This window comes from Drosophila sulfurigaster, chromosome 2L, assembly GCF_023558435.1.
Source record: "Drosophila sulfurigaster albostrigata strain 15112-1811.04 chromosome 2L, ASM2355843v2, whole genome shotgun sequence".
In the NCBI taxonomy this organism is placed as follows: Eukaryota; Metazoa; Arthropoda; class Insecta; order Diptera; family Drosophilidae; genus Drosophila; species Drosophila sulfurigaster.
The window spans coordinates 29,997,509-30,024,037 of record NC_084881.1 but is presented as its reverse complement, the minus strand read 5'-3'; the positions used below and the strand labels follow the sequence as shown (position 1 = coordinate 30,024,037).

At 38.4% G+C, this 26,529-nt stretch overlaps 1 protein-coding gene across 1 annotated transcript; it reads right to left on the bottom strand.

The window, feature by feature from the left end:
• Positions 1–1,115: 1,115 nt before the first annotated feature.
• LOC133850274 (homeobox protein aristaless) lies at positions 1,116–13,696 on the bottom strand. Its single transcript, XM_062286323.1, has 5 exons — positions 13,306–13,696; positions 4,201–4,566; positions 2,672–2,717; positions 1,878–2,140; positions 1,116–1,809 (listed from the first exon to the last, which is right to left on the bottom strand). The coding sequence occupies exons 2-5, from the start codon at positions 4,515–4,517 to the stop codon at positions 1,302–1,304; spliced, it is 1,134 nt and encodes a 377-aa protein (XP_062142307.1). The 5' UTR covers positions 4,518–4,566; positions 13,306–13,696; the 3' UTR covers positions 1,116–1,301.
• Between the last annotated feature and the right edge of the window lie 12,833 nt (positions 13,697–26,529).

The window sequence follows — 26,529 nt, the reverse complement described above, 5'->3', positions numbered from 1 at the left end:
TTTTTATTTAGCTGTAGTCAACAGATTCTTTTATTTTTCTTGCTTCAAGAATTTGCGCAATATTGTCAAATTCAAGTGACTCTTTTTGTTGAGTGTATCAAATTGGAAAATAAAAGATTCACAAGGCAGCATGAGAGAAATCGTTTGGCGGCGGCAGCGACTTCAGCGTCGGCAACGTCAATTTCGTTCGATTTTCGTTTCAGATTCGGTCAAGATTCGTTTGAGCTTCGTTTTGAGATTCAGCAGTGAAGAGAGGCAGAGAGCGGGAAAGAAACTGCGTTCGCCTCTCATTAACATACTTAATTTGTTTCTAATTTATTCATAAATTTATATTTGTAGCACCCTCGCGGCCTGTTATTTTTGGCCTTTCGCTGATTTATGCGCCAGCCGCTGATTAATGGCAGCCTGAGCCTGGGCTCCAGCTCCAGCTTTGACTTTGAATCAGTTGTGAATCAGTTGGTTGGGCACCGAAAAGTAGGTGTTGTTACGCACATTAGGCGGGTGCCATTTGTTAGAGCAGCTAAAGAGCAACTTAGCAGGGCAATAATCAAACAAGTAAGAAAGTTACGATTGAGTGTGCTCGACTGTGAGATACCTGTGTGTGTAAGAGACAAACAGTGTGGTTTTCATTTTAAAATGTACTGAATTGATTTATCACAAATATACTTAAAATATACCAAAGTGTATGTTTGGTTTTTGATTTAGTACTACATTCAAAATATACCATTTAGTATAAAATATACCGGATTTCCAGCCAATCTTTTAAGGTAGTACTGGTATACAACAATAATACAAATATACCAAAGGCTATATTCGGTATATTGATTTACTACTAGATTGAAAATATGTCCTAGAATATAAAATATACCAGATATATCAGCCATTATTTTATAGAAGTAGTAGTATACAGAAATACTAAAAATATACCAAGTGCTATATTTGGTATGTTGGTGTTCAAACATAGAGTACAAAATATACCAGCCATCTCTTATTGTTTGCTTTCTTGTGCCTGTAACAAACATTTCCTGCAGGCACAAAATTATAATACCCTTCTCCGCTTTGGGTAGCGGGTATAATGAATGGACAGCCAGTTAGATCTTTGTGTATATATATCACACAAACAGTTGGACGTCTGTGCTTGGGTTGTTGTTGTTTTTCTGTATTTATTGATTTGGAAATTCCGTGATTCAGTTACATACATACAAAATGCAAGGTCCGCTTTGAATAACTTAAGAGGAAAGAAGAAGAAGAGGGAGCAGCTGGAGGAGCAGAAGCTTACGACTACGGGAGCAAGTGCTTGGCTAGCTGACGACGTCGCCGCTGTGACCATTCTGACGCAGCAGCTCCAGCTTCAGCTCGTGTTCGCGCGCCTTTAAGCGCAGCGCTGCAATCGAGGATGTGCGTCGATCCTCTGGGGGCGTGGCAGCGCGTGCCGCATGCCGCTGAGGCGAATGCGACAGAGTCAACGCCACCGGCTGCGTCTGTGCCGTGGGTGAAACGGGAGGCGGCGGTGCCTGATGGGTGAGCGAGATGCCCACCAGCTGCTGCGGCGACAGCTGCGAAGGCGGCGGCGGCGGAGGCGCCTGGGTTAGATGCGAGCCGGGTGAATGGGGCGGCGAGGCCAGCAGATGATTGTTGGGCGAATGCAGATCCGGGGAGCCGACCAGCATCGGTGGCTTGGCGGCCATGGCGGGCATGGGCGGAGGCCGGGGATGCGGCACGGCGGTCATGTTGGCCAGCAGCGACTGGAAGGAGCTGGAGGGCGAGTACATCGAGGCCATGCCCGGTGGCAGCATGTGCGGCGGAGCACTGCAAGTGGGGAAGGGAAAGGGAAATGTAAATTCATTCAAGCTGTCAGAGATTCGACTTCGACTTACCGCTGGAACTGATTGAAGTAGCCCGATGGTATCATGGGAGCAGCGGACAAGTGGGGATAGCGAAAGGCGGCCAGATTGGCGGGCGTATCGAAGGGTTTGCGCAGCTGGAAGCCCAGGTGGGTGAAGGGATTGGGGGGCAGGGCGGCACCCACCACTGTTTGCATGCTGGCGGCGCCGCTGGGCAAATACGGATTATATGGATGTGACTGGGGTCCAACCTTTTCCTGCTTGCGCCACTTGGCGCGTCGATTCTGAAACCAGACCTGCAGAGAAGAGAGAGGGAGAGGGGAAGATCGAGTTGAGTTATGTGTTTAATACAGGCTACTGTGTGTGCATCCTGCCTCATGTTGCAGTCAATTAATGGGCGTGGCCGGCGAGCACGCCCCTTTAATTAGTTTTTAACATAACAATTCTCTGCATTCGTGTCGGAGAATAAAGCCTGATTGCAGACTTTAGACTTCAGATCGAGCTCGAGTTCGAGTTGGAATCTGGATCCCTTTTTTTTGCAATTACCGCTAGAAATTTATGTAAACAAATAATGTTGTTTAGCATGAGCGGTAATTAAAAACCAGACCAAAGACCAGAGACAATTTGCAACCGGATCATCAGCTGCAGCTCTTAATGGCAGCGATTTCATTAGCCACGACATGCTCCATTATTTTTCAATTTTCAACATTGTTAACTTCACCTAAGGCACGCGAATCGTAATCTCTCAACCCAACCGCAAAATCCCTATTCGATTAGACAAGGCCCTACTTTTTTACTTAATACCAATTTGGATTTTTTTCTCTTACCTGAATCCGTGCCTCGGTTAAGCCAATTTTCATCGCCAGCTCCTCTCTGCAATGAAGAAATGAAAACACAATTATAATACAGATCGTTAATTAAAGGGAGTAGTAAAAATGCCTTAAAACCATGTTCAATTGCAAGCTCCAATTGGGAGCTGAGAAAGCTTCAAAGTGAGGTGAAGAAACTGAACTAAACAAGTAAGAAATCTACAGTCGAGTGTCATCGACTTTGAGATTCCCGCTACCTATTTTTAATGAAAGCAAAACAGTGCGGTATTATTTGTATGATATACCAAATTAATATACCACAATAATGCAAAAATATACCAAGGGTTATATTTGGTATATTGATAATACTACACACAAAATATACAAGATTGTCAGACAGTTATTTACAGTAGTATTAGATTTCAAAAATACTAAAAACACACAAAAGACTATATTTGGTATATTGCCAAAGTATTACACTCAAAATATATATCAAATTCAAAATATGTCATATTTTTTATTAATCTTCTAAAAATATTGCTTTTTCTGACTTTATTATGACTTTTTCTCGTTTTCGTAGTGAAAGTTTTTTCTTGTTTATTTGTTGAGCATTGTTTTGAATATTTTTCAATTTAAAAGTAATTGAAAAAATTGTAAAATAATTGCCAGCAACACCTGTTCATTAATCGCATCTTTAGGGGCTGAAAATAAATGCCAATAAAAACTCGAATTGAAGCTGCAAATCAGGCAACTGACACAAGAATGTGTGAACTGAGCTTTTTCAATATTATCAGCCTAATATGCATAACTAGATATTGATTACAGATCAATAAAATGAATTGTTAAAAGACACTGCCACATTTAGATGAAGTTGCAAATACTTATCGCAATTATCTGTAGCGTCAATCAAAGTCAATGATTGATGATCGCCTCTCTCGGCGATTCTCATTACAGTTATTAGACGTATGCACAATGTCGCCGCTCTCGGCGATTCGCATGTCAATAAGTTAAGCAAGTGCAAAGTTGCTGTAATTGATTGGCTTAATTGATGGTTAAACATTTAAATGAACTGGATATAAAAAAGCGTTCTTTGCCTTGCAAAAAGTTGCTCTAATTGTAGTTCTCTTTTCTCGTTCTCGTTTTTTCTCTCTCACTCTCAGTTTTTTCGTGCAAATCCAATTAGCGGGGTCTTGCTTGAGGTCTGTTCTGTCCAGTTCTTCCAGTGGCTGAGACGGGTTCTAATTTATGGCAATTATAGTTTGCAATTTTGTTCATAACTATCGCATAGCTGCATGTTAATTGGATTTCTCCACTCCGACAGACAATTTTGGAAATCGCTTTGTAATTTGAAACCGAAACTGAATGCAAATGAAAATGCTGTGACTGCATGCGGGGGGTCGTCGAATGTATCAGAAGAGAGAAAAGAAAAGCCGTAAACTTCTACTCTAGTCTCGTTGATGTTCGATATATGTAAATTTAGTTTAATTTGATTTTATCTTTTGTCATTATGATTGTCGTTGTTCGTTGTTCATATTGTTCTCACTCACCTCGTAAACACGTCGGGGTAATGGGTGCGAGAGAAGGCCTTCTCCAGCTCCTCCAGCTGAAAGCTGGTGAATGTGGTGCGATATCTTCGCTGTTTACGCTTTGGCGCATACTCATCTGCCTCACAGTCGCTGTTCGCATCCGAGATGGGACTGTTGGTGCCGCCGCTGGCGCCGCTTGGGACTGCGCCAGAAGCTGTTGCCGATGCTGATGCCGCTGAAGCCACGTTGCGACTGTCGGTCACGGCATCCGGATGTGGGTGTGCTAGCTTGGCTTCTTGCGGTAGTTCCTCCAGCTTGACCTCCTCCGATATGCCCATAATCCAAGAGAAGCGGGCAGCGGGAATCGCGGGCAATTTACTTCTGCAACTGCAACAAAAAACAACAACAAAAATGAGACACAGCCCAAGCCACATTGATTCGATTAGTCGCGCATTAGAAGCTCGTAATTCAATCAAAGCTAAACATGCAATTATCGTACACTTTATTATACCAATTTCTATAATTTACAATAGCCATGAAGGCTCCCCAGCCAGTCGAGTCGACTCGAGTCGCGCTGAGCTCTGAGGTTAGTTGCGGTTGCAATTTGTTGCCAACTAAATACACTTGCCTACAAGCAACTGAAATACCTTTAAATGTACTGCAAAAGGGGTAGAATTATTTTAAGCTTTTTAAATGTTGTTAAAGTAGTTAATAATCTGTAAGATCATTGGCAGAACTTACACTCAGTTAAGTTTTGGTTGATTGGAAATAAAAAAGTGAAAATAGCATTGTTTTTAAACTCCGTTAAACATTTAGTACTTTAAATACTTTTGTGTGATAAAAGCTGCCAGTTTATTGTCAACCCTAATGCTCAACTAAAAGCTATTTAAACCACTTTAAGCAGAATGGAAGCTTCACTTTTCTTAAAAGCTGTAAGCTTAGTTTGATCTTAAAGGTAGAATGACAGCTTCAAGTTTCCTGAAAGCTGCAAGCTTAGTTTGATCTTAAATAGCTACTTAAACTTGAAGCTCGAAGTTTCTTGCTAAAGTTAAAAGTTTTCTAATTTACAATAAAGTAGCCTAAAATGAAAGTCCATTGGTAAAATTTTCGTGTAGTCAATAGCTAGTTAAAACAATTTTAACTGAAAGCTTAAAGATTCTAAAAAGCCTTAAGCTCAGTTTTATCAAAAAGCTCTTTGCAATGAATAAGCAGCTTAAATGAAGTAACTTTCGGTTAAACTTCTTTAGACATTCTTAAAGTTCTAGACTTCGTTTCGATTTGCTGTTGTCTAGTGCTGTCGGCGATTGAACTTGCAAGTTGCGGTCTGGCCGCGTGCCTTATGGCCATGGCCAGAGTACAAAAAGCTGCACTCGCTGATTCAATGCAAATCGATGGGCAGAGACGCTGCATGTTTGAGCACATCATCTCAGCTGATCTTTCATCAACACGTTTCGACGAGCTGTGCGCTGCGTTTATTTAGTTGTTGCCTCTCCTCGGTTTTGTTGGCCATTTCATGTGCAGATCGTTTGGAATTTTAATTAAATTGGGCGGCAACTTCATTTTCATCATCATCAACGGCTGCAGCGAGAGTAACAGCAACAGCAACAGCAACCGCAAAACGGAGGCAAGTTTCCTTTGCTGAGATCTCAGATCTGAGAAATGCATAAGCGAATATCAGGTGCCAGCTGTCAGTCAGTCAGTCAGTTTGGCAATCTTTTGGGTTCAATCAGTCAGTCAATCAATTTGGTAATTTCCACATTTTGTTAATTTCATGTTTTGCTAATTAATATACAATGTGCTTTAATGACAATTAAATGCGTTAGCCCAAAATGCAAGTCGCCTTCTTCTTCTTCTTCTTTTCCAAAAATGTGCATTCCCTTTAGGTCCAAAACGAAAACTGCAAACTACAAAATTGCCAAGCTACTGCTTTTGGCTTTGAAGTCAAGTCAGAGTCTCCGTTTTTTTTTATTCAGTCAGTATTCCATTCCGGTTTGGCCAAATGCTGCTTGATTGATGGCCCCAGCCTTAAGTTGGCGTTGTTCTTCTGTTCGGTGTTCAGTGTTCAAGCTACCGTTGACATTTCGCCTCGACCATCTCTCTCTGAATACATATATCAAAATTGTCCAAATACCTTGTTAAATGGCAAATTAGTGTGGTTCTGATTGATTTAGTTGCATTCTTGCGCCGAGACGATGAAGTTGCAACGCGTTGCAGACAACAACATCATGATCATCTTCAGCTGACAGACAGACAGACAGACAGAGAGGCAGAGAAGCCTTGTCATTGGGTGTGTACAAATATGGGGGAGAGCGAGAGGGTATTAAGTATGAATATGCTCGATGGCTTGTTCAAACTGGATTCCAACAATACTCTTCATAAACAGTATTAAACATTCCATTGTTTTCAAATTATATTTCTCTATTTATTCGATTTACAACATTTTATATAATATAAGTTGAGAGTTGCTTAAAAAATGAATATGAATATTCCATTCTTTTCGAATTGAACTTCTCTTATTTGATTCAAGATAGTCTAAATTATTTTAAAAGAGAAATCAATAATGAAATGATCTATTCTTTTTAGCCTCCATTCATTCAGATATTAAAAAATTAGTACTCCATGAATCTTTTTAGCTAACAAATAGAGAAAGATATCTAGTATTTTTTAGTCTTTTATGCAATCCATTTTAAACTCTTTCTTGAAGACTGTTTAATTATATTGTAAAGCGTTGACATATTGAAGCACACAATAAAATGAAAAGCAATTGCTTTGTATTAATAACTATGATAAGTGTGAGATTTTAAATAATAGTATTATTATATACTGAAAAAACTACATAAAAACTGTAAGCAATTTCTTGCTGTCAACAATTATGATAAATAAGTCTGAGATCTTCCAATTTTTGCTTTTTTTATGCAATTAACTCAAAAGTCTCGATAGAATTTCTCTCACTTAACTTCTTTCATCTGTAAGGGCATTCGTGGTGCGTTGTGCTGAGCTTCAAGTTTACTTTCTGGTTTTTATGCTGTCGATCAGTTCATAACTCATTGCTGGGTTGCTCATCATTAATAACTTTTATTATGATTCGCACTGTCAGTTTTCAATGTTGTTAACAAATTCCGCGCATTGACAGCTGACAAACTTAATTTGTGTAACTCGCTTTTGTCTCCCTCCCCCCTCACACTCTTTTGCCCGCAAATTATTATTAAATTAGCTGTACGAATTGCAATTATGAGAAACCTGCGGAGTCGTCCCCTTTGGATAATCTCTCAACATCGCAACATCGCAACATCGTAGCATGAACATCATAAAAGAGCGTTGATTAATTCATTGCATGCGAACTGTGCTGTGGTACAGTAGACACTGCTTATGATGATTGCGATTCAAAGTCAAAGTCAGAGTCAGAGAGACTCGAAGTTATGTGCAGAATGTGTGTCGTTTGGCTTTGTTCTTCGACCGCCTTATAATTGTATCCGCGTTACGACTTTATTATTGCACTAAGGAGTGAAGAGTAGAGAGGAAAGAGAAGGAGGAGGAGGAGAACTGGCGTTAGTTGATCAGCCACATCAAAGTCTTTTTTGCCTGATTGACGTTCGGTAATTAAAAAACTTTTCAGTCAAACTGTCAACTTTTGACGTCGACACGTAGCCAACAGCCAAGGCAGAAGCTGGCCAAGATTGGCTGGCAATTTGGCTTTCATGGCTTCATTTAGTTGCAGTCGCAGTTGCAGTTTGCTGTTTGCTGTTTGCAGTTGTCTGGCGACATTGTCGACTGCTGACTGCGGACTAATCAAGTTAGCGCTGCACTCGCTCTGACCAATTGCAGATAGTGCGATTTCCCACATTTGGTCAATTGGCAATACGCAATACGCGTTAGTTTAGTTATGTTATGTTTAGACCGATCTCCGGTCGTGTTTAACTGTTTGACACACAACTTCAACTGCTTAGAATCCACATGCTAATCAAACCAAGCGCCAGTCTCTGCAGTCAGTCACTCAGTCTTTAGCTCAGAGTTCTCAGCCTCAGTCTCAGACTCAGACTCTCCGCCTTTCTGCCTCTTCAAGACTTGTTTGCGGTTGCTTGTTTCGTTTAGAGATAAGCTCCATTAGTGTCTGGAAATTATTTAAGAGCAAAGTTGCAGCTTGCAACTTGTGGCAACTTGTGGCTGCGTGTGGGTTTTGTCTGTCTCTCCCCCCATCTTCGCTCCTCTCCTCCTCAGTCAAGTGCAGAAATTAAGAAATTAATTCCTAATAACAACAAGCATTCGACTGCGAGTACAATTTTAATTTAACGCAGATTTCAGTTCTCTCTCACACACACACATCTCTGTCGATAAGCATCAATGTTTTTGGCCCTGTTCTCGCATCATTTGACTGCCCCCCACACTTCTCCTCCCTCGGTGTGCTTCAGCCTGCTGTGTTCATGTAGCTTGGTGTCGTTTTTATGGCTGCACTTTTGTGTTCTGAGTCGCTGAAACTGGGACGACGACGTCTTGACTCCTCTGCCTCTGCCTCGGCCACTGGCATATTTCATTCAAGCCAAGTCAGCAGGGGAAGCAGAAGCAGCAGCAACAGCAGCAAGCAAGGAGGAAAGCGAGTCGAGACAGGTAGAACGAGAGAAGAAGAAGCAGCAAACAGAAGCTCTTTTTCTGGCATTTTGTTAATGCGTCTGCCTGGTCCACTTGGCTCAGGCTCTTGCTCTTGCTCTTCGTATCTGACTCGCTTTATTTATGGGTTTACATTAGGCTAAACCACTTTAGTCACACTTTGATGATCAGCATTGCCCCCCGCTCTCTCTCTCTCTCTCTGTCTCCTCCCTCTCGATGATAATGGCAAACATTTTGGGTGGCTTTTGTCCCTGTGGCAAAATCTCATTCGCTTGGCCCATCATAATGATAATGGGGGGAAATACATTTGTGTGGGGTCCACGTAAATGAAATTGATGGATTAGCTGAGAGCGCTAAGCCCACCTGCGCCTTAACTTATGAGTCGTCGTCGCGTCTCTTGTTTTACATATGCGACACACTTGATAAGGTCAATTATGAATTTCGTATAAGCGCAGACGACAATCGACAATTTCGTGAGTCACCCAAAACACATAAAACCGATAGCGACCCGCTCTCGCTTTGACTCTCGCTCGGAGGCTGCACCTGAGCTGCTCCGAGCTGAGCTGGCTGAGCGGCGCCTCTTGCCGCAAGAAGAATGCCAGCTTATCGCACCTGGCGGCCCAAAGCCGGCGCCAAGGTAAAGTCAATGCAACCAACAGCAGCTCAACTCTGAGTTGAAGTCGTAGTCGAAGTCGCAGACGAGTTGGGTACATTATGGCCCTCTAATGCATACACACTCCCAATTATAATTAGTTTATTCATATCCTGTGTCGAAGTCTCTTCAGTCTCTCTCTCAGCAGCCTCATTTGTTGATGGCGCAATCTTAATTCAATTTGCCGCCTATCAGCGACTGCAACTGCGACTCATGATTACTCTTTCATTTAGTTAGAAAACTGTCTAGTAAATCTAAATTGGAAGTTTCGAATTAAACATATTTATGGATAGTTGAAATAATTCATAAAATGTATTAAATTGCAATTGAAGATTTTTGTATATTTGCTTTTTCTGAATTAAATTGACTTAGATATGAAAGCATCAAAATTGTCGTGTGTGCATCTCATAGTATAATATCTCAATACGTATAAAAAATATACTGTAGTCACATCTGAGTATGTGAAGAATGAATACATCCGTCAAATATTCGATTTTAAAATTGATAGAAAGAAAATTATAAAAATGATAGTGAAACAATGTTCTAGAATTTTATAGTACTGCACATTGCAATCACTCTTAGTATTTTTAAACTTTACTATGGTCAAATTATACTGTTAATTATTATTATGCGTCGTCTTGTATAATATTTTAATATAATGTGGAAGTAATTTTGATTAAAATATTTGATTTTAAAAGTGACATAGTTCATTATGCTAACATTGTACTACTTAGTATTCTTTTATATAATGTTTTAATACACTTAAAAAGTAAATTTTTTCTTAAAATATTTGATCTTTAAATTGCTATTTGAATATCATTAAAAGGCGATTATAATACTGATATTGGTAAAATGTTTCTATGACCACATTTTGTAGTACTGCAAATTGCAATTAAAGTATCTATAGGTTTCTTATTCTACTGATGTGGAATATATGTTAAATTCATGTTGTGTCAAATTTTTTTCTAACTAGATATAGTTAGAGCATTCGTGGTTCGTTGCGACTGCGTTTGCTTTCGTTTTTTTTTTCATGTCTTGCCTGCTGCGCCCTGGCCACCCTAATGGAAGAGTTGTTGACGGTAGCTAAAGGTAGTCGACGTTGCTGTTGATGTTGCTGTTGCTGTTGATGTTTGTTGTGCTGTGCTGTGCGAGTCATGAGTCAGGTCCAGAGCAGAGATGTTGAGCGTAGCTCGCTGCTTGCGAGCTGTTGATGTGGATGATGCGGGGCCAATTACTCATAAAATGCATGTTAAAAACGCTGACCAAGGAGCTGGCCAAGAGAAAGAGGGAGAGAGAGAGGGGTAGGAGAGGAAGCTGTATGCGAACAACTGTTGCTCGACGCCTGGCGCTGTCTTGGCCAAGTTAAGCGAGACGAAGTCTGAGATGCATCCGTGTCTCTGCCCTTTGTCATTGTCTTGTACGCTTTGATAAGAGCAGCAGACGCAGACGTCGATGGAGATGGGGATGGGGAGACGAAGAGCAATTTGGGGACGTGTCTGAGGTTGATATTTCATGTTTGCATGTTCCATTTGTTGGTCAATACTTTGAGAGGGGAAAGGGCAAAGGGGGGAATTAATGAAGCATATGCAGAGCTCGCTCGCTCTTGCTCTCGCTCTCATTGGCGCCAACTGTTATCTGGCAGCGACAGCAGAAGCGAGAGCCGAAGTCGAAGCTCGATCTCGAGCTGAGGGCGTGGGTGTCGCCTAGAATTCATCGTAGTCAACGCCTCCAAGGTAGCGAGTGCGAGACAACTCTAATTGGGAAATGTCTCTGCGACACAATCAGAGAACAGCAGATAGATAACTGCGCATTGTATCTGCCAGATACGAACTCAAACTATGACAGAAAAAGACGCTATCAAGCTGACAAGTTTTAATTGTGTGTCGGCCTAATTGAATTGGGTTGCGAATCGCAACACGACACATTTTTTTTTTTGGCAACTCTTCTTTTTGTTTGTAACATATTTTAATTTTCCTCGCGCTTCGGAATCTAATCGAAGTGTGGAGATCTCGTTGGCACTCGGGTTGTGTGTGCTATCTAATGGGAGATGCTACCTTATAGATAGGTGGCCAAACGATTTGCGTCACAAGCAATACGAAATTGTTAGTGACAAGTCACATGAGCATTATTATTAATTAAATCAATGTGCAATGTGCTGCTAGCAAAGTTATTATCGCTTTCAGCTCCGAGTTCCCGAGTTCCTTATAAAAAACCCAAAACAAAACTAGAAACAAAAAAAATAAAAACGGAACCCACGTTGAGTGAGTGACATTGATAGGGACTTGGTCTAGGGCTTATCGACTGACCGAAGCATATCTTAACTCTTCGAATTCAACTACGACGCGTTGTTGTTGACATGATTATCATTGATGGGCGGGCGAGGGGCGAGCGGGAGCTAGATACTAGCGTAGTTGAGGGGGCCCACAGTTAATTTCATTTATAATAATATTTTGTATATATAAATTTCATTGTTGCGATTAGGAAACATTGGAAAAGACATCACAATGACAAAACGTGATTTCGTATTTGGCCTGCTGACAATTTTTGTACGCCTTTAATGGTGTTTAATTAAAGCCAATCAGCGATAAACCTATCGGGCCTATCAGCATGTGGCATACCCTATAAATAAGTGCTCAGACCTCACACTTTGGCTTTGGCTTAATCAAATTTTCCGTAGTCTGTGTAGTCTGTAGTCTTTGGTGTCTCGGTGGTCGGTACAAGGCGATATCGCAGTGTCCGAGTGAATTAATCAAATTTAATGATATTTAATTTTTGATTTCTTCAGCTAATTCAGTCAGTCATCGAATAGAATGGGGGTAAGTTCTAGATTGAGATAGACTCATTGTCGATTACTCGACTTGTGAAATGTAATTCCATCGTCAGACCAAAATCAGGTCATTTGTAAGACAAACACACGGTGATCGTATCTCGAATATATGGGCAATTGTGATGATGATGGACAGATCTAACAGTTTTGATAGTTTGACAGGTAAATAGGGTCAAGTGGGGAAGTGAATACCAATTATTAGCTATTGATTTTTTGTGCTTGTTAGGAGTGATAATTGCTTATAAGATCTTCCGGTAGAAGTTTTTCTAAGAAATGAATAGCAAACAGATAAGAGATGTTGCCTTTTTTTGGAAATTTACCAAGTACTTGAGATATTAGTTGAATCGAGTACAATACGATAGCAATGAAATTTGTTTACTAATTTGGTCTTATAGAGAACTGAAGATAGGTTGATATACTAAAGAAATATATAGTAATAATACGTATTCATAGTTTCTTTCTTTTTTATTTGTCAAACATGTTGATTGTCATACCAAAGAAATATTTAGTTCGATATTAAGACAGATTAATATATAATATTAGATTTATTTCTTGTTTAAGAAATGAAACCTAATCATTCTTTTATCAATGAGAATAGATTCGAATTCTAAACCAATTCATGTGAGGAAATGAAGATAGATAGGACTTCATCTAATTCTTTTCTATACAGAAATGATAAATAGATTAAAAAATACACGATCTTTTTCTTCTTCATATACAGAAATAAATACAGATCAATATACTAAAGAAATACCATATATGCGTGGAAGTAAAGGGAAGAAGTATTTACAAATGAATCTAAATCTAATTATTATAGTAACTTCGTTTGTTTAGAAAAGACTTTTATTATATTGTTTAACTAGAAGTAGACTATATAGACTATTTATAATGAAAGTTCTTTCTATATATATTTCTAGTAAAACAATTGAAGCTTTTAATGGATCAGATTATTAACTTTTCTACTATTCTTGAAGATCTTATAAAGTTAATTGTGATCATTTCTTAGTCTTTAGTTCTTTAAGATCTTTTATTATGAACTTACCTTGCGCTAGTTTAAATTTACTGGAGTTTTAATATAGTTAAGTCGAGATGTTGGTGTGATCTCTGCCGGTTATATAGTTTTCAGATTTTGAATCTTTTTCACTGGTTTTGTAAGGAACTGTTGTGTTGAGCACTTGCCGACGGTCTTTCTGCGCACGCAAAACGTTATGAGAAGTCCGCTTGAACAATCAGTTGTATACTTTTCGGATATATATATTTATTTTGAATATAGTTTGACACTATAGCACTAAACACACACTTGGATACACACACAAACACACACTAAGATTAACTATTAACGTGGAAACATGGAAACATTCGCAGCGTGTGTCTCTCGAGAGCGCGACGACGCCGTTGTGATGACCGGGCTCCGTCAGTGCCGCAAGCGAACTACGCAAAGAGCAGGCGGCTGACAGCGAGGCCGGCGAAAAGTCGAAACTCGCAACACTCACAACAACACGCTGAACACTCAGGTGGGCCACGCCAAACGGCAAAAGGTAACAACACTTCTTCCACTACAAATACAAACACAAATACAACTACAACATCAACCGGTTGTTGTTCAACTGGGAATTCGTGTTGGCCAGAGCGAGAGAGAGCGATGCGATCGCGTGTAGTCGCGATCGTTGCAGGTGTCTGCGTTGTTGGCAGGTGAGCAGCAGCAACATCAACAGCAGCAGCAGCTCCGCCTCTCTTGCTCTCTCTCGCACATCAGTGCAAGCGAGAGAGCGCACGCTGCCGACGTCGCATTGGCGCTCGCAAACCGATGCGCCACTCAAATAATGGCGGACTTAGCACGCGCTCTCGCTCTCTCGCTCTCTTTGTTTGCTTTTGTTTGTGTATTAGTTTTTGTGTGTTTGTGTGTGTGGAGTGGCACGTAATTGAATAAGCCTCGCACAAAGTGCAATAAATTTGATTAGCAAAATGGAAATTTATTTCCCAGACTTTTGTTTGCTTTCCCATTTGTTTGCCATAGATGCGTTTGCTCTACTCTTCTCTCTCTCTCTCTCTCTCTCTTGCTGCTGTTGCGCCTCATAAATTACATAATTTAGACTTCGCTACGAGTGTTGCATTCCGCTTGATGCCATATATAAAATGCTGCTTAGTGTTAAAGGGTCTCTAGTGAATGCCTTTGTTGGTTTATTGAATCCAACTTGGCAACTCGCCTGTCAAGATTCTTAATTGCAACACATGACGTGCAACAAAACTGCGGAGTCGTAGTCGTCAGCTAATCGAATTCCGCTTTGAAACAATAAAATACTCATTCAAATTAAGCAATTATAATTGCACATTAACTTTGCGCAAAAAACAATAATATCTTAAAAACATGAAAAGTTTGGTTAATTGAAACAAAGCATGTAAACTAAATGTAGTTTAAAGAGAACATCATTAAACTCATCTTATCTGATAACTGATCTTTATAGCAGGCATATGTGTGTCTCTTTTTTTTCAAGATATCTATAAAAACCAATTTTACGCGGAGTTTTTTTTATAGCTTGGATTTTATAACTAAAATCAGAACTAAAACTTAAAATAATCGAATGTGTATATATCTTATTATTTTTTTGGGAGTGTCGATTATAGATTATAGATGAGATTTTATACTTATAATGTTTTTTATAATATCTTAAATCAATCTGATCTGATTTCTTATTCTTTTAAACATATACATATGATTTAGATCGGGAAAGACAATATTTGGCAGCATTCCTTCCATAGATTCAATTTTAAAACTTCAACTTTTAATCTTTTCAGAATATCTTAACCCAATCTGTTCCAATAACTGATCTTTATAGCAATTGATTGATTATTTTTCTTATTATTTCCAAATATCTTTAGGTTGTGAAAGACAATATTTGGCAGCGTTCTTTTTATAGATTAGATTTCATAACTAATGTATTTAAAGTTTTCAAAATATCGTTAAGCTCATCTTTGCTGATAGCTGAACTTTTATAGAAATCAGTGTAGTATATTAAATCTTTATAGGTCTAATAGATTATATTTTATAACTGAATAACCTTTAACAAAAAATTGCTTATTAAAAATTGTTCATTTTTAATATCATATTGCCTCATACAATTTTAAGTACAGCGACTTATGTCAGTAAACCTCGTTTAGAAATTGGGGAATTAAAAAAGCATAAAATATTACTCGTATATAAATTAATGGGTATTATTACAATGCTATAAAGAGTGTTGAAATGTTCTTCAATCGGTATAATAATAAGAATAAAATGATTATAGAGATAATCATTTAGTGTTGTGTAAATAAAAAGTTAATGGAACTAAAAGTTAATAGTAAAATAAATAATAGCTTAATGGCAATAACAATTACGCGAATAGAGCTTAATTAATTCTTTGAATTGAATCCCAAAGCAATGGCCACTCTCTCGGTGTGTTAGCAGCTCGTTTATTCTCTCATTCAATGATAACTACTTCATTAAACTCCAAATGCAGCGCCAACTCCAACTCCAACTCCGACTCTCCTTCTTCCTCTCTGCTGTTCGCCCACTCGCTTGGCAGGGCAATAAATAAAGTGTTAATGGCAATTGCATACAAATAGTTTGGTGTTGCCATTATACGAGTATGGACATTATATTAGGCATTGTCGGGGCCCCGAGCCGAGGTAACAAGAAGTAAACAATGCGACGCTACCTCGTCGCTGCACTCGCTGCACTTTGGCCAATTTCACGCTTCATTTACAGTCGAAATGCAAACAAAAGACGACCATTTGGCGGGTTCCAGTTACGAATTACGAATTGGGAATCGAGCTCGGGTTCAATGTACACCAGTTTGTCTCGATGGCTGGATGGCTGCTTGGCTATTGGCTTCACTTCGTTTCAACCTCGTCCCCATGTGGCCGTGTCAATCAGCTCGTCGCGCAAGGTGTGCACTCTCTTTTTAGGAATAGTAGCCGGGTCTCTGTCTCTGACTCGGTCTCTGGCTCGGTCTCTTTCCCTGCTGACTAGTCAGTCTCTGGTCAGTCCATATGCTGCCGACTCTCTAAAGTCGCGCATGCGCGCACGTCCTAATGTAATTATTATCTCAACAATTGAATTTCCGGTGCGCCGTTTCTCTCTCTCTGTCTCTCTCTTTCTGTTTTTTCGCTTCTTCTCTGCGCTTCGGTCTCTGGGACAGATGTCGCGCAAAACGTTACAAATGTGCACTTAATTGCGCAATTAAATAATTTTATTTCTGCTGCGCGTTTTCCTTTTGCTGCTCACCTTTCCTTTGCCATCGAGCTCCTCTCGGTTAAGTGCCAGTTGAATTGAGAGCCCAATAGCAAACAAATTGCAGCTATGCAGCCATCCACTCTATCTACTCCTGCTTTATCGCCTGTCCAAGGCGTCCTCTTTATTATAAAACTATAATGCATAGCACAGCGATGTTATATCATTCGTTTGCTGTCGACATAACTTTCCACTTTTTTGCGCGCGAATCTCAAAATTAATGCCATTTATCATTGCTAGTAAATTTGATTGCCTTTTTATACTTGGCGAGGTTCTATAAAGAGATTAATATGTTAAGTGTATTATAAAGTTAATAAAAGCATTATAACACCAAAATGTATTTAACTATATTTTATTTATATTTTTATACCCGGTTCCCATAGAGTAGAAGGGTATTATAACTTTGTGTCTCTATTAAATGTATGTGACAGGCAGAAGAAGACATCTCTGCCCCTATAAAGTATATATATTCTTGATCAGGATCAAGAGACGAGACGATATATGGTTGTTGTTGACTGACGATCTGGAATATTTTGTACTCGATGGTATATTTTGCATGTAGTATATCAATATACCATATATATCATACGGTATATTTGTAGTATTTTTGTGATATATTAATTTGGTATATTTTAAAATTAATACCACACTGTTTCGCGGTCATTAAAATTGGGTAGCGGGTATCTTATAGTCGATCACACTCGGCTTTAGATTTTTAAAAATCAAATTTAATACTTCTTACTATTGCTAAAAGTATTATTCCTTAATCGCATAATTAAGAAAATATATTTTTAAATTGTTTACTTATAGTATTTTTTGATAATAATATAATATTTAACTTTTTAAGATTATTAATTTATTGCCATAATTTACTGTATTTTCAGTTCCTATATTTGGCAAACACGTGGTAAGTTTCCCTTCGTGTTATATAAATAAGCACTTGTAGTTTTCCCAAAATGACAAACAAATAATTAACAAACTATAGATTGGGAATTCTCATACTCAAATGTTCTATCTAATTTCGTTTAGTTTATTAATATAATTTGTAGCAACAAATCCTCGAGTCATACTACTGCGATCTAGTATATTAAAAAAGTGCCTGTTAGATTAGTAAATTGCAGATGTTATCGCATTGTTTTCAATGGTATGTTTAGCTATTTCCTATGGACTTTGGCAATTGTGGTGTGCTCGTAATTTATTTCATTAATATTGCCAGTGATCGTGTAGTTGATTTCAAGTGTCTGGCTATCTTATTAGTTTGGCCAGGGTTAAAGCCAGAATTCTATTACCGAGGTAGCGAGGTATTCTCACAACTTGTGCTCAAGTGTTTGCTTCCTTAGGCCTACAAATTTCTTAGAGGGAACAGAAGGGTCTGCAGGTGTAAGGGGGAGGGGCAGGCTAGTCAATTATGCGAGCGAACGATGCGTTGGCATAATCTTTGGTGTGGCCTACATAGGCTGCCACAATTTCCACCCCAGCCTAGACAATAGTTGCGTAGCGGTTCATGAAACGCAACACAACTGTAAACGATACCAAATTATATTTAATTACGTGCGATTAGTTAGGGTTACTGGAGTCGCGCGATCAAATTGCAGCGATAAGCTGCTGCCTGTCATTTGAGGCAAGGCCCAAAATAGTATGTACAAAAAATGTATACCAATCCAAAACTGGCTAACATTAATTCAATTACAAATGGTTGCGTTTGTGACAAAATGAGGCAGGCGTGTGACATAATCACCCCAAATGGGGGAGACTACGAGTAACTAAAATATATAGCAAGCTAGAAAAAGAGAGTTAGAGTGAGAGCTATGTAGTCGCATTTCCTTGGCATTGGGGCCCCGCCTACAAGTTTTGGTAATTTGATACGACAATTTGTCTTGCTTTCATTACGACTTCGGCTTCGACTGCGGCTGCGGCGACGGTGTCGGCGACATTTTCCAACGACAACTGCATTTTCACTCAATTTTCGTGGGCAACAAATTGACTTAAGCGGAAGCGTGTTATTAACTGGTTTATGCAACCCATAATCGCCCAGATTCCCAGCCCCCGATAACGCAGCTAGCGGGTGTGGGTAACCGCCTGTCGATTACCCGACTTTCCACTACACAAAATGTCCCGACTAACCGAATACCTCGGTCTTAGAAGACAGCGTTAGGTAGACTATGCAGTTGGGTGTTTTAATGAATACTTAGTTACATATATTTTGAGTTATTATTTTAGTATTACATTGAATACTAATTAGAATACTACAATGGGTTAACTTTACTGGACTACCTATCTAACACTATGATACATCTGCAGTCCTGTTGGATGCTACGGCATTTATCCTAATGGGTGATTTGTTTTTGGGTGCGTTCTTCATTGATTGTTTTTATTTTAGTTTCTAGCTATTCAACTAGAATGTCTAGGAAGGCACGGACATAACCTGTCGTGTCTTTTTCTTGGTACCTCTTTGTTGCTTCGGGTGTTTTTTGTGGTACCTTTGGTGATACCTTCACAGCCTTATTATCTTTGGCACTTTAATAAGTTTGCATTATATTTAATGCTAATGATTTATGTTATTTATACATATGTTTAGAACTATCTTTTTAATATCTCACTTTGCTATATACTTTTACAACCTCAGATGTACAATCGAGCTCTCTATTAGCTTAGTATATCATTCTTTTGTGGATGATACCTTGGGTACGTGGTGATCTTTATTGATAAGTACGAGTATAATATTTATTAGGTAACTTGTATCCCTTTTTTGGTATTACTTTCTTGTTGAAAACTTCTTTAGCTGGCCAGTTGTGTAATCAGTATTACTGAAGCATTAGTTATGTTATATTATAGACCACCTCAGTTATACAATCTTCGCCTTTAACTATAGTTTCGGCTACCCTATTGGGTGGCTGTCAGCTGGGTATAAGAGTTGGGTACTATCGCAGTTAGCCGATTACCCGACGTCTCAATAAGCAGTCAACAATTAAAACGAAAGCGCGGTAATTTCATTTGTTCGTAAATCTAATTGTGGAAAACATGAAAATGTACACAACTAACACACACATACACATAGCATATCCATCTATGGAAAACAAAAAAGAAAAATGCTTTGGTAATTAGTGCGTGTACCAAAGACAGGGGAAGGGGAAGAGGGGGCATCAAACTTAATTGCCACTCGGTAGATTCAGTTTCAGTTCCAGTTTTCGTTTCGTTTTCGGCTTTCATTTTGCGCCTTTTTGTTTTGGCAAATTAATGTTATAATGTTGTCGCTGGTAATTTCAGTTTAATGTGCGTCAATTAAAATTATTAAAGTTTATCTCGTTCGAAAATTCAACGTTTTTGAGTAAATTAAATATAATTTGTTGTACAATGACCAGCGCGAATTACAGCTGATTTCCATAGCTCTGCTCGGATGATAAACAATTTCCAATTTGGCGATACCCTTGAGCCTGGGATTGATAGCAGTTAGATGCCAGATATATCCGATTCTCGCTTTTGTACTTTTGTTAAATATATTAAACTATACAATTAATGAGCAGGAAGTAAAGAGTTGTATTCAAATCTGCTTAATTTCTAAAAATTTACGGAATTCATGTAGTTCAAATGCTGTAAATATTATAAATAGTACAGTATACTAAGCAATATGCAATATACTATATGTTAAATGGTATATAATATACATACTATTTAGTATATTTTACAGTATTTTATGTAAAATCTATTTTGTAAATTTTATTCAGTATTTTCAGTATATAGTAAATATTCTATATACTATTTTATTTAGTATTTTCAGTATATAGTAAATACTCTATATACTATTTAGTATATTTGCAGTATTAACCCTAAAATTTAGCTTATATATTATATATATTATATACAGTATATATCTTATACTAAATAGTATGTACAGTATATACCATATAATTACCACATTTTATATAGTATTTTAAATATTATACTAAATATGCGTAGATTCAAATATATAAATACCTTTATATTTTAACACCTATTTCTATCTAATTGAAAAGTATCTTTTACTTTTGCGTGATCGTTCAATTCCGTTTTAGTAATAGTTAAATCTTAATGCAAGTATCAGCAGACGTTCAATTATTTTCAATATTTCGATTTCCGCTTGCATATTCCGAGAGTCCATTTGAAGACTTCTTGCAGATGCGCCTCAGCCTCTGTTCTCTTCCTCTCTGTCTGCTTCACTTCCAGTTATCTCCACACACTTAGCAGATGTTGAGACCACGCTCCAGGTGTGTGTGTGTCTCTCAGTCTGCGTTTTATCCCTTTGGCGCGACTCTGTCTCGATCCCCGCTCACTCTGCGTCCTTCCCTCCTCTCACTGTGGCTATCATCGCATCGAATTCGTTTGTTTTATAATTGATTAATTAGAGGTCGGTCTTTTGTGAGGGAAGCGGAGAATCATCCTTTGGCTATCGATAGAATTATAATTGGTAGTGCGGCATGTGTTATCCTAAGTAATATCCCTATTTGGTCTCTGGTCGTTTGCCTGTCGGCAATTTGTTTGGTCTCAGCACCCAAATTGATTTTATTGACTTGTAAATGATGTTCACTCCGTCCCTCTGTCTCTCGTCCCTCGCTTGCATGGTCCACTGCTTCCGTCTATTTCCATTTTCATAACCGATATGCTATAACCCATAGTCATCTCTCTCCTCGTCCCATGTCCATGTCCATGTCCGTGTCAGTGTCCATGTCCGTTGGCTACTGATGTCACCGCTAGTTAAATTTACGACTATTTTTGCTGGCATTGGCTTTGCCAGATGTATCTTCTTGTAACTCTTGCACTCGAATACCCTAACTGCTGGGGTGTTTCAAATGAATTATCAAATGTGTTGAATAATTTTTGAATGAATGATTGGCAGTAATTGAATTGTTTAACGAATGGATTGAGAACACGGAGAGAACAAGGAGAGAAGATATAAAGATATGCGGCGATAAATATTAGGTGAGGTTTTGCTATTTATTAGAAAATTTTATAGTAAACAACCTTTGAAACGAATAATATTAATTAGTATTAAAAATACTTAAAATTGATTGTGCTTATTTAAAGAAATATTTCTTTACAAAAATTTATGACCGTAGCATTTGTCTTTACTTGACAATAAAGTATTTGCTATTGGCACATTTTATTGAATATGTTAATGTATATTGAAATGAATTATTTATTCAATTACTTAGAATATATTTAACAGTTAAGCTAGCTAATATTTGGAAAGAAATATAACGATTTATCAATTGAAAATTCATTTGAATTTTATTGGATTGGTGTCTAACTTTTGATACCACTTTTTACTCCCACTGAAATTTCATTCGATATTAAATTTCATATTAACTCATCATTATTTATTATGAGTAATTTCTTCTTCTCTCTTATTATTTTTAGCTTACTTTAACCCTATTTAATTCAGTTCGCCTAAGAATTAATTAATTACTAATATATTTGGAATATATATTCTTGTTTTTAGCAATCTAATAGAGATAGATTTACTTAGTAATATTATATTTAGAAGAATTCTTTCAACTTGCTGTCTAATTTGGCATGTAATTTATTACTTCGATTGTCATTTGAGTTCCATATAAAATGCCTTATGAAATCTACTTTCATTATGAGTAATTTCTACCAAACATCTCCGCTCTCACTTAATTTTTAAGTGACTTCAATCTTGGTTAATTAAGTTCGCCTAATACTTCTATTTAGTTGACCATCTTATCAGCTGTGATGATCAATGGGCCAGTGTATTTTAGCCTGCGGCTTGTCTCGAAATAGCTGCTGTTTCTTGTAGCATATTAATTTATTGATTTCACGCCGCCATTGCGAAACGCTTATGAGTATTTCAATGGACTAAAGGCGGCCTCCGGGTACGAGACGAGCATCGAGCAACGAGCATGGAACGTTGAGCTCTGAGAGTCGAACGTCGATTCGGCGCCGGCGCAGCATTAGCGAGCTGAGCTCGCTATTAATTACTTTTTGTAATTAGTTGCAAATTTTATAGCTGGCCGCATGTGGCAAGCCGCAAGTTGGGAGTCGAAAAGTGGCTAAAGATGACTATAGACCGCATTAAGATTGATAACGAGCTAATGAATGTAAATTTTATACTTGAACCTCTCTCGCAAAACAGTCGCTCAACCCGACAGTCACTCACTCAGTCCGTCAGTCAGTCAGTTGTTGTTGCGTGGAGTTTTCCAGTTTCCCAAAGCGGCTCGCAAATTGAATTTCGCACTAAGCACGGCTTCCGTTTGCAGTAGCCAACTTTGCGAGACACACGATGACGACGACGATGGCGACGCCATCGAACATCACAGTAAAAATCCCATAAAAACGAACTAACTACATGTGTTTAAGACGCCTGTAGTCAGCTGAGTTACAAGCTAATTAAATTCGTACCCTCAATAAATCCCAAATCAGCTAAAAGTAATGAAAATAGTCTCAGACTTATTAATATATCAAACATAATGGAAATTTATTAAAAGTTTGAAACGATGAAGATAGAAAAGATATCTTTAAAGTTTCTGAAAGATGTAGACAAAAATGAACTTTGAAGTTAAAGAAAATAATAATAATAATACTACTTTATTCATACTTCTCGAAGAAGGACAACATGATTATTTGACATAATATTATTATCTTCTAAAGTCCACCTATAAGTATTACTTTGATGGAAATCTTAAAGAAATCTTTAATAAAGATAAAATGCTTTAGATATTGAAATTCCTTCGTACTCCTTTAAAGCATTAGTTTTAATGAAAATACTGTAATATTATTGTTAGTATTTTATTGAAATAACGAACACAACTCCAACCAGATTGACTGAGGCCTTCAAGCTATTTTATCTTATAGTTGATAACTTAAAATAATTTAAAATACTGTAATGTACTGAAATATCGAAAACTGAAATGATTGAAATTATGATTCCTGGTTAAGAACTTAAAGTTGTTGGAGAGGAATTAGCATTTGGGACGAAAAACTATAACATATTGAATACTAGAAAAAACAAAACATATAATAATTTTAAGGCATTGAAGTTGTACTTTAAATTCCAAGCTTAAATTTCTTCCCTATTTAAATTGGTTTCCTCTTAACTGATCTCATTTAAGTTTAGTTTTAGCCAAGTTGCACTGCAGTTTTGGTAGCAGGAAGGAGGAGGAGGCAATGTAGGAGTGGCAAAGGCAATGCAATTACTTGCAAATGTGCAAGCTACTTGCTAAGCAAAATATTGGTAATTAAATAGATGGGTCGAGGGCTCATCGGGAGGCAGCCGCTCGACGACAATGCGACGTTGACGAATGAGTTCATCAGCAGCTCCTTTTAGTTAAAGTAAAAAAAGAAAAAGAGGGAAAGAGAGGAGGAGAGAAAGAGATAGAGGGGCGAAAGCAGGCAGGGGCTAGTTGAATTAATTTCAAAGTGAAAAGCGATTTATTTTCGCAATTTGCGCCAGGCGGCCGTTTAATAAACAATTTAATAGCGCGCATAAATTTCAGACATCATATAATAAACCCATTTGTCTTTCGATGAGGAATGGAGCATGCGAGAGAAGGGAGGGGAGAGGGACACCGGTGAGGAGAGACTTATGCACATGCCACATGAATGTCGGGGTTATTAAATTATGCGGCTCAAGCGTAAAAATAAACCGTAGCAAATGTAGGACGGGCTCCAGCGACAAGCTGAGAGAGCGCTGCCTTTAACGAGCCCTAATGTGACTCGCTCTCTCTCTCTCCCTTTGTCTCTGTCTCTTTCTCAGTCTAACCTGTAGACTTTCTCTAAAGAAAATTAGACGCGAGTCGGCTTCAATTAATCAGAGATATTCGAATAAATCAAGTGCCATAAAAATGACACAGCGTGAGATACTCGCAGAGAGAAGAAGAGAAGAGGCTGCCCAGGCACAAAAGATGAATATTTAATTAGGAACAAATTAAGAATGCAAATAATGTGGAACTACCGTGGAGAACACGGGGCGTTCTGAGTCGATTATTAATTGATAGACTTAACAATTAGTGGGCAGCCCAATCATCATCTGACTGTGGGATATCGCCTCCTTCTCCTTCTCTCTTTCTCTCTTTCTCTATTCTATTAGCTAATTGGGTTGAATCTCCACATTTTGATATACGAAGTACTTTTTATAGTACTTTGATTGCCATACACAGAGCGCGTGCTGCTTTTGGTTTTGAAAAGGTTATCGGATCTTCGCTTATCGATCGAGGTCATTTTTTGGCATTTAGTTGCTTGTCTGTTGCGTGAAATAGAAGCCAAAGAAATTGATTTTAATTGAATATGATTGATGTGCTTAGTGCGTCCTGCAATCAGCTTTTTTAATTGGTGCCGAGTTTAGTCATAATTTCATTAGTTGTTCGTTTGGCATGTCAACGATGACTTTCTTGGGGAGTCAGTAAAGTTCCTGGGAACTCGACAACTCGAACAACTTAATTAATCCAGGCAATAGATAGAGGGAGGAAAGAGCGAGTGAAAGAGATGTGATTGCTATCGAAGGCATCAAGCAATTTGTATGCGACCATCAGGCGATCAGGCGATCGGACAGCAACAAGTCATTTCACACTTTGATCACGCTTGAAAAGTGAGCAAACTGTGCAGCTGCAAAAGCTGGATCCACTGCCTGGCTTTGGCTTTGCCTTAAAAGGATGCCCCCAACAAGATTGGAATGTGGCAACGTGCATATATTAAGCCCAGTAGTCGATGCCCACAGACTTCATTTCGCCCCCGCCGCCTTTGCTCCCATCTAAAGTTGGAGTTGGACTCGCGAGTTGAAGTCGCAGTCCGAATTGGAGTTGAAGTTGGCAGTTGGCCAGGCGAGGCACCTCCACACAGTAATTAACTTGTTTCAATAATTACGCATGCGCATTTGCACATGTTCCTTTTGGCCAGTTAGTTGGCTCGCATTCGCATTCGACCCAGTCGATTGCCTGTTGCCAAGTTTTAACAAGATTTTTGCATTGCGTGCGCATTGGAAACATAACAGCAACAACGACTCCGTTTCCCCCAAATACTCTAGCCTCAAGTTGTGCCAAATTTATTGATTAGTTTGTCACACAAAAACAAAGGAGGTTTTATAGAGATCGTTGAAGCTATGTGTAAAATCTGCCTGTTATTAAATTAGTAATTTTCTGAGTGATCTCTTCTACAAAAGCGATAGAATTTTTTTTTTCTGTCTGATGATTTTATTGCTACCTTTGGGATACAGTTGGCTGGGACTGATTCGATTTTCTGTTTTCCTAACAATATTTTGATTTAAACTTGATCTATGAATGATTAGTATTCAATGTTCTTTCCCAAACATTGCCTAAAAATAAGATAAAATAGAGCTGGAAAATAGCTCAATTAAATAATTACTTAAAAATGAAAAGCGAATAGAATGAATGAGCATACTTCAGAATTCTTTGGAATATCAGTACCTGAATACTCCTTTTTCTTTGTGATTTGAGTGCTACAATACTTCTAGGAAGAAACTCCCTCGTTTTCCTACAATTTTCTCTGTAATATGTTAACCTAACTAGTTGAATAGTTTGAATTGTGCTTGCATCGAAAAAGGAATATACATTAAATCTAGTTTAGTAAATTGTTCTATAGTTATGTGAATTCACTTCGGTACTCGACTCCCTACATTTGCTGCATAAAACCCCCCTTAGGAATAATTTCCGGAATAACTTTAGAACAAATTTTCTTCTAAATTCCCTCCATCCTGATAGAGCATCTAGAGTGCTTCGTTGCCTACTTCATATGCGTTTGTCGTGTTTTTTTGGGTGGAAATTTATGCAGCAGCCGCCGCTTATTAAGCAGGCCATGTCCACGTCTCGGGCAACTTCCTCTGCAGCGCCTCGGTGATCAGCTCCTTTGTCCAGCGAGGTGGCAGGCGGCACTTAATTATTGATAGCATTACAAACGCGGTTCACTGGGTCACGGCGTGTTCAATGTCCTTCCTGACAGTTGCTGCCCTTGCTTCCCCGTTGTGCAGTTGTGCAGTTGAGATCTCCA